We start from the raw sequence: 13878 nt of genomic DNA on the forward strand, positions 1-13878 counted from the left end.
TTTCTGGTGTCTTTTAAAATAAATAAATAAATAAAAGATCTGGGAACAGTAGACCATATTTGCATATGAAAAAACAGCTGGAAGGGGTTAGAAAATGATACTGAGATTTTACTGGTAGAAAATTTAGCTTCGGGAACACGTGCGAAACAAAATTTTTTTCTTTACCCTTTAAATATGAAGACTCTTATTTGTTCTCTCCCCAAGAGACCATACCATATTCGCTCCAGCACTTCCAGCAAGGAAATCGCACACATGTTTGACACGGCTATCGTGGCTTACCCCTCTGCCTGGTCACAGGAAATGGTGTCACTACTTAAAAAGGTAAGAAGGAGGACTGCATGAGCAATGCAAGTGGGAAAGAGAAGCATGCTCTCTGGTTTGAGGTGAGAGGTAGTCTATAATAGTGGAGGCAGCCACGAAAATACACATTTCGAGAGTGGGCTTCGCACCTAACAGCTTTCAAGCACATGGCTTCGACAAGGCAACACGTGTCCTCTTGCTCAGTAGTGTCAAACTCAGGGTGTCCAAAATGGAGTTCCTGGTCTCTATTTCCTGGACTTCCTGTGATGTTCCCTTTCTCAGTGACTGGCCCCTCTATCCATCCAGTTAGGGAAGCCAGAAACCAGAAATCACCCATCATCCCCATATCCAGTTCATTGCCAAGTTCTGTAACCTGATTTTGTAAATATCTCTTGAACCCTCTCTCTATCTCTACTGCCATCTCCCCAGTCCCACTGCCATCAGGTCTTGCCTTATAACTGGTTTGTCCTGTACACTTTTACATACTGCATTCAGTTCTCTCCTCTGCCCCATACCGATCTTTTCAAAGTAAAATTCATTGTCTTCTCATGGTTCTTAGAATTAAGATCAAGAGGGGATCCCTGGTGGCTTAGCGGTTTAGTGCCTGCCTTCGGCCCAGGGCATGGTCCAAGAGTCCCAGAATTGAGTCCTGGGATCAAGTCCCATGTTGGGCTCCCTGCATGGAGCCTGCTTCTCCCTCTGCCTGTGTCTCTGCCTCTCTCTCTCTCTGTCTCTCATGAAATAAATAAATAAATAAAATCTCTCTCTTTTTTTTTTTTTTTACAAAAAAAGAATTAAGATCAAGATAATTTGTATGGTATAAAGGTTCTCACTACCAATCAAGCCCCATTTTGGACTTTTGTTCCCCTTTTGACTACACATAAACTACTTTATACTTCTTTTTCTCTTCTCCTTTTCCTCTCCCTTCTTACTATCACATGCCAGTCTCTTACCACAGGGCCTTTGCACATGCTACTCCTGCCTGGAACAATGCCCCACCCGCAGCTCTTCCAGCTCTCTCCGTTAGATCAACACTACTCAGTGGGATTCACTGACTGTTCAAGTCCATGAACTGTTTCCTTCAGGCCCATGAGAAGTATAGAAATTGAGAGAAGCATTTAGAAACTGTTACTGCAATTTGATTCTGCTGATGCCTCTAAATACATGGTCAGTGGACTCATGTCACTGAACAGGGTGTTAACTCAAATCACAAGCTACACATGGTGTGGCACTGCATATAAGCCATGCACAATAAGATCACATATTGATCTAACTGGGTAGGAAATTAAAACAAGCAGAAAAAAATGACCCTTCTACATAGATAGAGAAGCACAGCTTTAGATCTCAGCTTAAATGTCACTTCCTCAGAGAGCTTTCTTCTGCCGTAAGGTCACATAGCACTATCTTTCCTTCATACCATTTTTTATTTGAAATTATGCATTATATGTGTACGATTCTTGGGTCACTGAATATTGTATTCTAAGCCCTGTGAGGACAGACCGTGGCAGGCTTCTTCGCCGTGCCACCTCGGCATCCAGCACAGAGCCTGACAGGTGGTAAGGTCTGGTGTTTGAATAAATGAGGTCCATAGTGTCCGTCAGATTTTCAGGTGCCTTATTCATGAAAAGGATTACTAGCAATAGTAGTAACAGCTAAGTAGTATGCACTGAATGATTATACAGAGGAAAGAATGAGGAGCCCCAGAGGATGCACTTGGCTTTCTCCCAAGAGGGAAAATCACAAAGTTGTGGCCAGTTAAGGACAAGGGCTTTGAGGGCCTGGGGTTCACACCTGTGCCTCCCGTCTTTGGGGTCAAGTTCCCTGATTTGGAATAGGGATATTGATCATGTCAAAGATGAAGAGAGGGGTCATTTTCCGTAAGCAAACTTTCCTCAGTTCCCAGACAGCCCTTCTCACCCCCAGAATTACACCCCCATAATCCATGACTATGGTCTCCAGGGGCGTTCTCAAGCAGAAGTGACATTTCCATTTGAGCCACAGGACTGATGTGATATTAGCTGTGGCACAGTTACAGGGGGAAAAAATCTTTAATCACAGTTTGCAAAACCCAAACTGTAACAGTAAGCTTCGTTACATCTTATCTGTGTCACACCCAATATATTTTGATTAATTGTATGAACAGATAAAACTTCTAATAGGAAGTCAATTTCATTTGTGAAAACACATGAGCATTCACCACCTAAGAAGGGCTGACCTTGTCTTAGGTACTTTATATACTTGACCTCATTTATTCCTACCCATAACCATGCAAGTTAGGCTATTATCTCCTTTTTATAGATGGTAGACTAAGGTTTAGAGGACAAACTTGCCCATAGTTAATTAAGTAGTAAGAGTCAGGAATCAAAAGTATGTTTGACTCACTAGGACAATCTGTTTTCACTCACCACACTGCAAAAACCTGCTTACAGCTCATTCTATCCATGCATGATCACATTATTCATGTACCTATTATCTGTATTATTTGATAGGATTAGAGAAGGGGAACACTGCCTCATTTCCTTCAGACCTACCCTTGAGAACTTTTACAGGGAATTTGTATAATTTTTTTTTTTTTTGCCCCACTTTGACCTTCATCATGATCTTGCTGTTTGTGTTCCATTGGCAGCTACTTGAGCCCAATCCAGACCAACGATTTTCTCACTTGTCTGATGTCCAGAACTTCCCATATATGAACGACATGAACTGGGATGCAGTTTTGCAGAAGAGGCTCATTCCAGGCTTTATTCCTAACGTGAGTCAATCCTAACTAACCCATAATCACTCTCATTCAGGTACACACACGGTCTCCCTAGGTAACCACACCGATGTTGTCAGACAGCCAAAATCCTGTCACACAGATTAGGAGAGGGAGGCCCGCACAGGGCACAGGGGCCACCAAGGGCCGTGGGGCTAGCAAGTGGCCAGGTGGCCTTCTCATCCAGGGCTGTCTGCATCTGGATCCTAATCCTGTTTTGCGGTGTGCTTCTACTGGAAGGAAGCCCTAGCCTTCCAGAGTCATCCCCAGGAATCTGCTCATTGAGGAAACAGTATTTTCTCTGACTTCAAAGACACAGAAATTGGTATCCATGGAGTTCTGTGAGTCACCGCGTTGAAAACGTTGGGGTTTTTACCATTCACCCCTCTTCCTTTGGGGGTTGCTGCCACGGAGCTCTCTTCGTGAGGACAAGCAGCCAAAGGGAAATGATTCCCACCTGGTGAGTGCCTGGCTGAGGGACGTCTGTGGCCTCCTGGTGAAAGCCGGAGCCCAGAAGCTTCGGCCAAGGGGAGCCAGCGAGGACTCTAGCCCGCGTTCAGCGTCAGCAGGACTGGCAGAGTAATGTAGGCCTCAGGGGTCGGCGGCGCAGGCCTGCTGGGGCGTGCGGGTGTGATCCTGCCCGTGCAAACGGAGGGAGACGCCTGGCGGACGTGGGCTCTAGGGCCCCTCCGGATGCTCCGGGAGCCTGTGGCAGACGCAGGTTCCTCAGAGGTGGGCCGGGGGGTGCGGGGCTGGGGGATTCCCTCTACCTGTCCGCCAGACGCACCTGAGAACTACCTGGGAAACCGAGCGCCAGTTCCCGCCTTAGGAGAGTAACTAGAACGCGATTTCCTTTCCCTCAGAGGGCTCACGGGGCCTTTAGGAAGGAAACGACATTTAAAATCGAGGAGCCAACTCTTTGTGTCTTCCCCAATTTCTTTCAGAAGTGTCCTGTAGTTTTGAGGGTATAGATCCTTTACCTCTTTGGTTAGGTTTATTCCTAGGTATCTTATGCTTTTGGGTGCAATTGTAAATGGGATTGACTCCTTAATTTCTCTTTCTTCAGTGTCATTGTTAGTGTATAGAAATGCCACTGACTTCTGGGCATTGATTTTGTATCCTGCCACGCTACCAAATTGCTGTATGAGTTCTAGCAATCTTGGGGTGGAGACTTTTGGGCTTTCTATGTAGAGTATCATGTCATCGGCAAAGAGGGAGAGTTTGACTTCTTCTTTGCCAATTTGAATGCCTTTAATGTCTTTTTGTTGTCTGATTGCTGAGGCTAGGACTTCCAGTACTATGTTGAATAGCAGTGGTGAGAGTGGACATCCCTGTCTTGTTCCTGATCTTAGGGGAAAGGCTCCCAGTGCTTCCCCATTGAGAATGATATTTGCTGTGGGCTTTTCATAGATGGCTTTTAAGATGTCGAGGAATGTTCCCTCTATCCCTACACTCTGAAGAGTTTTAATCAGGAATGGATGCTGTGTTTTGTCAAATGCTTTCTCTGCATCTATTGAGAGGATCATATGGTTCTTGTTTTTTCTCTTGTTGATGTGATCTATCACACTGATGGCTTTACTCAGACATTAGATATGACAAATACCCACCATCTGCTTTGACGTGGATGGAACTGGAGGGTATGATGCTGAGTGAAGTAAGTCAATAGGAGAAGGACAAACATTATATGGTCTCATTCATTTGGGGAATATAAAAAATAGTGAAGGGGAATAAAGGGGAAAGGAGAAAACATGAGTGGGAAATATCAGAGACAGAGACAGAACATGAGAGACTCCTAACTCTGGGAAATGCACAAGGGGTAGTGGAAAGGGGGGTGGGTGGGGGGACAGGGTGACTGGGTGACGGGCCCTGAGGGGGGCACTTGACAGGATGAGCACTGGGTGATATGCTATATGTTGGTAAGTTGAATACCAACTTTAAAAAAGTAAAAAATAAATAAAATAAAATAAAATAAAATAAAATAAAATAAAATAAAATAAATAAAATAAAATAAAATAAAATAAAATAAAATAAAATAAAATAAAATAAAGGAGCCTGAAAGCCAGCACGGCCGCCAGTCCTCTCAGGGGAGGAAGCGCAGCCCCTGTGCCGGCCGCTCCGTCCAAATAGGTGGGATTCCGGGGCATTTGTAGAGTGACCCCGCATGCGAGGACTGAGCCAACCGGTCTTTCTTGCAGAAAGGCAGGCTGAATTGCGACCCCACCTTTGAACTCGAAGAAATGATTCTGGAGTCCAAGCCTCTTCACAAGAAAAAGAAGCGTCTGGCGAAGAAGGAGAAGGAGATGAGGAAATGTGATTCCTCTCAGGTGAGCGGGCGTGGGCCTCCTCCTGATGACAGGCCCAGGCCCAGGCCCAGGCCTGGGAGCTTCTGGGGGGAGGACCCCTCAGCACCCCACACCCTTCTGTGTGTGCACAGTCGCTGAGCACCCAGGCAGCTCTGGGTCACAGCAGAGCCGTGACCCTTCACTGCGGACCCCTCGCTCTGCCGCCAACTCCATGCAGCTAGTGCCCCCCTCCAGCTCTCACTTCAAATTGTACAATTTCCCGGAAGACACACCAACTGGTAGTTCTGCAAACAAACAAACATGCTCGATATCCCTCATTTCTCTAGTCCTCCAGGAACACTGTACTTTCACAGTTTCCCCACGTTGGTCATAGAAGGGGCCCCTTGCCAGAGGCCCGCCCTCGAGTACTTTCTACCACCTTCCAAGGGGTGCTGCGCTGTGGCACAGACACCCCTCCCCCCCCCCCCCCCACCGCGCCTGTGGCTTCTCCCTTCAGCCTCCTCACGGTCAGTTCTGCGCGTCGGAACCCACTGGCTCCTCCAGACTTGCTCTTGCTTTGCACCTGTAGCGCTTGCCCGCACGGGCTCCTCGGCGAACAGGCCCCAGAACGTAGCCAAGACCAAGAGCTCATCTTTATTATAAATGTTCTAAAGTTTCGGTGATGACGGTGATTTGTGAATGACTTCCTACCGGGCCCACCACCCTCTACCTGGTCCGTGTCCTCTCCCCAGCCATCCTCGTGCTGGATCATCCTTGCCCTCACTCAAAATCCTCTAACCACCTGACCCTCAAGGCCTATAGGCTTCACTTTTCTTTAGGACCCTGGCTCTTCCCTTTTTCTTCTATGTTCCACTCTCAGGTCTTCACACAGGGGCTTTCCTGTCATCCTTTACACCTTAAATGCCATTTGCTGAAGAGAAGGTCCCTTCGCTCCTGCACACTTTCTCAGCCTCAATTTTTAATGCCTTCATGATATTAACATAATTTACACATATTTATGTGTTTGCACTTCTTTTCCTATCCCACTAAAACGAAGGCTCCTTGTGGGGGAAGACCAGGTCTTACCCACCAGTATCTTCATGGAACCCCAACAAGTGCCTGAATACAGTAGAGGCTCATAAACAAGAGGTTCAGCATATTGGAAGGAAAGGAAATCTTGTAACCAGACAGGGAAAATTAGGCATCGCTCTGCCGAGAGTTACAAAGTCATGTTGCCCCACCAGCATCTTCCTGGGGTCCACTCCTGCCCTACTTCTTTCCCAACACCGGGCCCCAGGAAGCCTCCCTCCTGATGTGAAAGGCCACGAACCACTTACCAGCAGTACAGACTCTAGCATTTTCTACCATCACCCACTGCTTCCCCCTTTCTTCCAGGCCTCCTATCAACCTCAGGATCATTTACCAGGAAGTGGCTTTGCCAATGATAAAAACAGGCCCTTCCATCTCTAATCAGGGAAGTGTACATTGCTTGACCTTTTTGTTTTGTTTTTAAAATTTTATTGAGGTAAAAAAAATTTTATTTAGGTACAGTATATAGAACACAAAATTTCCCACTTTAACCATTTTTAAGCATACAATTCAGTGGCATGAAGTATATTCACGATGTTATACAGCCACCACCGCTATTCAATTCCAAAATTATTTGTTACCCCAAACCCCATTTATCTTTAATTTCTCTCAGCAATGTTCTGTTCTTTTGAGAGTACAGATTTTTCACCTCCTTGGTTTAACTTATTCTTACGTATTTTATTCTTTCAGAAACTATGGAAATGGAATTATTATTTTTCTTTTTAGTGGATTGTTAAGACCTAGTGTGTAGAAACAGAACCAATTTTTCTCTGCTGATTCTGTATGCTGCAACTTTGCTGAGCTCATCTATTAGCTCTATTAGCTCTACAGCTTCCTTGTGGATTCTCTGGGATTTTTCTATATATAAGACCATGTCATCTGCATATAAGTATAATTTTACTCCTATCTTTACATTGTAGATGCCTTTAATTTGTTTCTTTCCGTGACTGCTCTGGCTAGAAATTCCAGTGCACTGTTGATAACAATAGTAAAAGCAAACGTCTTTGCCTTTTTTCCGATCTTAGGGGAAATACCTTTTCCCATTAAGTATTGTGTTAGCTGTGAGTTTTTTTAACTGTGAGTTTTTTTATAAAGGCCTTTTATCTTATTGAAGAAGTACCATTTATATTTCTCGGCTTTTTAGTGTTTTCATCATGAAGGGTTTTGAATTTTGCCAAATGCCTTTTCTGAGTCAAATGAGATAATCTTGCACATTTTCCTTTTCTTAGTTCTATTAATGTGATGTGTGATGTTGGCTGGTTTTCTTATGTTGAATCATTCTCACACTCCTGGGATAAATCCCACTTTTTCATTGTGCATAATCTTTTAATATGCTGTTGGACTTGGTTTGCTAGGATGTTGTCGAAGATTCTTCTACATTCATAATGAGCATTGTCCTGTAATTTTCTTCTCTTTTGATGTCTTTAGGTGTTTTGGTATTGGGGTGAAGCTGGGCCATAGAATGAGTTAGAAAGTGTTCCCTCCTCTTCTGTTTTTTTTTCCCCCCGAATGAGTTTGAGAAAGATTGGTGTTATCTCTTTTTTAAACGTTTGGTAGAATTTACTGCTGAAGTCATCTGGTCCTGGACTTTCCTTTGTTGGAATGTTTCTTCTTACAGATTTTTACTTGTAGATTACTCTTTACTTGTTACAAGTCTGTTGAGATTTTATATTTCTTCTGAAGTCAGCATAATCATTTCTTTTTCTAGAAAGTTGTTCATTGCATCTAGATCTTATTGTTGATATACAGTTGTTCACCCTGTTTTTCTATTTCTATAAGGTAAGGTTGAAAGTCATGTCTCCACTTTGATTTATGATTTTAGTTATTTGCATCTTTTCTTTTTTTTCCTTACATATGGCTAAACATTTGTCAGTCTTGTTCATCTTTTCAAAGAACCAGCTTTTGGTGCGATTATGTCTGTTGTTTTTCTCTTCTCTATTTCATTTGTCTCTGCTCTCATCTTTATTATTCTCTTCCTTCTGCTAGCTTTGGGTTTAGTCTGCTTTTCTTTTTCTAAGTCTTCAAGGTATGAAGTTAGGTTATTGATTTGGGATATTCCTTTCTAAGGTAGACGTTTACAGCTAAAATTCTCTCTGATTACTGCCTTCCCTGCATCCCCTAAGTTTTAGTAGGTTGGGTTTTTTTGTTTATTTATCTTGAAGTTCTGGTGATAGTTTTGACACAATGGTGAAGAGTTTGTTATTTAATTTTCACATATTTGTGAATTTTCCAATTTTCCTTCTGTTGTTGATTTCTAGCTTCATTCTGTTGTGGTCAGAGAAGATAATTTGCATGGTTTTAATCTTTCAAAATGTATTGAGACTATTTTATACCCTAACATATGGTTTCCTTCCACGGTTTCTTTTACATTTTTTAGCATATTTAGGATAGTTATTTTAACGTCTCTGTTTCAGGGTACCCGGGTGGCTCAATCAGTTAAGTGTCCAACTCTTGGTTTCCGCTCAGGTCGTGATCTCAGGGTTGTGAGATTGAGCTCTGCATTGGGGTCTGCTGGAGATTCTCCCTCTCCCTCTGCCCCTCCTGCTCAGCTCTCTCACTCTAAGGTAAATAAATAAATCTTTAAAAAAAATAGGGGATCCCTGGGTGGCTCGGTGGTTTGGCCCCTGCCTTTGGCCAAGGGAGCGATCCTGGAGTCCTTGGATCGAGTCCCACGTCGGGCTCCCGGCATGGAGCCTGCTTCTCCCTCTGCCTGTGTCTCTGCCTCCCTCTCTCTCTCTCTATTGTGAACAAATAAATAGAATCTTTAAAATTAATAATAATAATAGAGTCTCTGTTTAGTAAATCCAACGTTTGGGCATCCTTAGGGGTAATTCCTTTGAATGGGCCTTGTGATTTTGTTGTTGAAAACTTGACATTTGAATATTATAATGCAGTAAATCTAGAAATCAGATTCTCTCCTTTTGTAGGGTTTGCTCTTTTTTAATTGTTGAAGGCAGTACTTGTCTTTTTTAAAGTAACTTTGACAAACTACTTTTGCAAACACTGTATTCCTTGTCATGTGTCATCCCTGCAGTTCCTGTTATGTTAGCTTGTGTTTAGCTAATATTTTGACAGAGATTTCCTTGAACCCCAGGAGCATTTTTTAAGTTGCTTTTTTTCTTGATTTAGTGTTTCCTTGGTTGTTAAAAAACCTTTGACTGCTTTCCAGCATTCTGACAAAGTTAGCTCCGACAGTTTCTGCTTGTTTTTGTTTCTGTTGATGAGAGCCTGGAACTGCCTGCTCTAATAATTCTGTTCTAGTTCCTCTAAATCTGGTACCCTAGGTTTAAAAATAAAAATTATTTTGCTTCAAAATAAAGGTTAGTATTCCCCCAAAGAAGAATTAGGAAGCTCGTGAACCTCAAAACGGTACTCTTATCTACTCTTTGACATCAAGGTTTTTAAAATGTGAGGATCAATCTTGGCAACTCATTATGGTATTACCATGTTCATTCATTTATTGTTCATTTATTCAATACACGATTATAAAGTGGTGGCTATGTCAGGAAATGTCTCCAACTTGCTAGTCATTGCTGCCCTTAGAGTACAAAGTGCTCTGGGAATTATTCGTTGGTCCTGAGAGAGGGTCCAGGACAGGATTTCCAGAAGAGGAAACATTTGATCTGGTTCCTCTAGATTGAATAGAGGTGGCCATGCAGAAAACAAAGGATAAGGCCATTTCAGGAGTGGTATATCCGGAGAGTATAGAAATGCCTTCATTATTTCAAAAGAAATTAAATGGCAGATGGTTGCCAATAGTAGGAAATACCCACCCATGCTGTGTTCAAGAGGCCTGTTCCACTGCCCATCCTCTGCCCCTTCATCCAGAGACACACCCCAAGGCATCCTATTCTTCTAGCCAACTCTAACAAGAGTATCAATAATAGCCACTATTATTGATGCTAGTTGTATCTTAGTTACAACTAAGATATGTTGTTAGTTGTATCTTAGCCTCCAGTTCTGTCCCACTGTAGCTAAGAGTCACCATGCTGCTCTGGGATCTGATTCATCACTGCTTAGGCACCATATTAGAAAAGATGCAAGTATTGACAAGAAAATTCTAATCGAGCCACAAACCTGGAAAAGATATCAATAATCCAAGTGTGATCATTTTAGTGATAATGCAGAGTCTCCTACAACTCCTTCAATCTTTAAACCCTGTTTCCAGCTTGGAAAAAAATTTGCACAAATTTTTTTGTGCAAGATAAACCCATTGGCTTATCTTCTCCTTCTCCACATTTCATCTCCTTTCTTATTTTGCATTTCATTAAAATGGCAGTTTTCAATATAATTTTTTAGCCCAATTAATTGTATTAATAGAGCCATCATTTTCATTTAAAGATGTACTTTAAATATCCTACAAACCTACTTACCTGTGTTTTATCTGGTCAGTTTGTTTTGGTTAAATTGTTTTAAGAGGGGTGTCTGGAGGTTCAGTCAATTAAGCATTCAACTCTTGATTTCAGCTCAGGTCATGATCTCAGGGTTGAGAGATCAAGCCCCACATCAGGCTCCACTCTGGATGTGAAGTCTGCTTTAGATTCTCTCTTTCCTTCTCCCTCTGCCCCACCCACTCCTCACTTACTCTCTTAAAAAATTGTTTTAAGAGATACTAGGGCAAGAAAGATAATTTACAAAATATATTTATTCTGTGGGCATATAAGTATATACTAAAAAGCTTTATTAATGGGGAAAGCCCTACAGTGCCAATTTTGTGTATGGAAAAATAAAACCTCTTATAATATTTTTCATATATCTTATTTTATATATTTGATATTTATAGAATATATATTTGGCACATACACATATATTTCTGCATATACTTACATAAATATGTGTAGCTCTAGTAGAGATGCTTTGTTTTTGTTTTTTAACTTTTTCGTGCAGGAAAAGAGGTGAGGGGAGTCATGCCTTAGGTGACTTCTCAACTTGTAAAGGTAATCTATGTAGATATTTACATCTTAAGGGGAAGGGATATAAATGTGGGCCTATCACCAGGCCCATAGCTTATTAAGGAAGAGATCCACTTGATATCATAGACACACTAGAGGACAGAATTTATTTTCACAGGGCTTATTAACAACCTCTGAAGTCCAAAAGTCCTCCAAGAGACTTTCTTAGGAATATCTGCCAGAATCAGTTTTTTATGTTGTTTTTGTTTTGTCTTAATGATGAAGATTTCTTATCTGTAGCTGTAAGAGAGAGGGAACATTCTCTTCTTTTCATCTGGTAATCATGTAGACTTTTTTAACCCACCGTTAAGAAGGTCTGTGTGTTTCTAGACTAAGAAACGAATTGCATTAGTGAGTACTGAGCAGAAAGGGGCATGCTTGAAATGCTCTAAACTTATAATAAACATAAGAAAGAGGTAGAATGATCTTGTTAAGAAGATGGAATGTGGGGTGTGTAACTATCTGCATGATGGTTTCTACATGTTGAACAGTCAACGCTAATACAACTAGCATACTGGTAAGTTGATCTTTGATAGAGTATTTAAAATCTGTTAGAGAGGGGCACCGGGGTAGCTTAGTGATTGAGCGTCTGCCCTTGGTTCAGGGCGTGATCCCGGAGTCCTGGGATCGAGTGCCCTATCGGGCTCCCTGAAGGGAGCCTGCTTCTCCCTCTGCCTGTGTCGCTGCCTCTCTGTGTCTCCCATGAATAAATAAGTAAAATCTTTAAGAAAACAATCTATTAGAGAGTACATGTCCTCTCTCTCCAGTGAGAGCTATCATCTCTTGTGAATACTTCCTGTCATGACCAAATGAGGCAGTGTGTGTTCTGGTTACTTACCAAATACCTATATGATTCTTTTAAATGTAATGATTTTTTTAAAGATTTTATTTATTTATTTATTCATGAGAGACACGCAGAGGGAGAAGTAGGCTCCCTGCAGGAAGCCCTATGAGAGACTCAATCCCGGCACCCCAGGATCACACGCTGGGCCAAAGGCAGATGGTCAACCGCGGAGCCACCCAGGCGCCATAAACGTAATGATTTAAACATTAACTCATGTATCCTTTGTAAGCATTTATTCCCTTATATATAAAAAAATAGGAATAGCAATAGCTGTTTGCTCTGCTCATCCCTGAGAATTAGGTTCAAAGAGTTCTAACCAATCCTTTCCTTCTCAGTCAGATAAGACCCATTCATCCCTCCATACTCCTTGCCTCCTGCTCCTTTCCTTCATCTTTTCTTTTTGGCTACTGTTGTTGACTTATCCATGTCACTAAACTTCTTAAAACTTTTTCATCTAAAGTAAAGGAAAGAAAACATGTTGAATGTGAACACTTCAAGGACCAGGGGTGGAACTCATGGGGTTGACAGTGCCATATCACAAATCCTCCCTGAGTATCTATTTGATATCTTTAGGTAACACAGGATTAGGTGATAGAGAAACAAATTCACATGCATTTCTGTATTTTAGTTTATTATAATCTTGATTTTTAATGTTAAACATATTTTAAGTGTTAATATTTTAAATATTTCTCATGTTATATTTTAAGTAACATTTCAAATGTCCATATATGTATCTATAGCTTTATATGTGTTTATGTGTGTTTATATATTTTTTATATAAACATATATGTTTATAGCATATATAAACATGTATATAAATATATTACACAGTATTTTTACATATATTTTATAATACAAAATTTTGTGTATGTTTATATGTTTTGTTAATATATGATATATAATACATAAACATATATACATATATAAACATAAAATATTATATATGTAAAAATATTGTATAATCTTTTATGTATATATATTTATATTTTATGTACTACATCAAATGTTAAAATAAAAACACCTTGTGAACTATACTAAAAAAAAGAAAAAAACCTTTAGTTCAATTAACCAAGGAAAAAAGAGAGAGGACCCAAATCAATAAAATATAAATGACAGAGGAGACATTACAGCTGATAGCACAGAAATGCTAAGGAACTTAAGAAACCACTGTGAACAACTATATACAAACAAACTGGACAACCTAGAAAAGATGGGGTGTTTTTTTACTAAGAAAAATTCTTAGTAACATACAACCTACCAATTCTGAATCAGGAAAAAATTAAAGATCTGAAAAGACCAATTACTAGTAAGGAATTTGATTCAGTAGTCAAAAATCTCCCAATGAAGAAAAGTCCACCAGTGAAACCATAGTGAGTTTTTCCATACATTTAGAGAAGAATAAACACTATTTCTTCTCAAACTCTTCCAAAACAATCAAAAAGGAGGGGACACCCCCAAACTCATTTTATGAGCTTAGCATTACCCTGATACCAATGCCAGAAAAAGACAGGAAAAGCAAAGGAAACTCCAGGTCAATATCCTGAGGAATACAGATGCAAAAACTCTCAATAAAATACTAGCAAACCAAATTCAGCAGTACGTTAAAAGGATCATTCACTATGGTCAAGTAGGATATATCCCTGGAATGTGTATGGA

General features: G+C 41.0%; 1 protein-coding gene across 3 annotated transcripts in view; it reads left to right on the forward strand.

Moving 5' to 3' along the window:
* STK32A (serine/threonine kinase 32A) overlaps positions 1-13878 on the forward strand; it is a 127905-nt gene that overhangs the window by 109110 nt on the left and 4917 nt on the right. For 2 of the 3 annotated variants that reach the window (XM_077897782.1, XM_077897783.1), the window contains 3 exons: positions 205-321; positions 2927-3052; positions 5251-5379. In XM_077897782.1, the coding sequence (XP_077753908.1) occupies positions 205-321; positions 2927-3052; positions 5251-5379 (372 nt within the window). Of the gene's footprint in view, positions 1-204; positions 322-2926; positions 3053-5250; positions 5380-5854; positions 7998-13878 lie in introns of those variants that run through there. The other variant, XM_077897785.1, reaches the window with a different exon arrangement.

The sequence above is a fragment of the Canis aureus genome, chromosome 5 (genome assembly GCF_053574225.1).
Source record: "Canis aureus isolate CA01 chromosome 5, VMU_Caureus_v.1.0, whole genome shotgun sequence".
In the NCBI taxonomy this organism is placed as follows: Eukaryota; Metazoa; Chordata; class Mammalia; order Carnivora; family Canidae; genus Canis; species Canis aureus.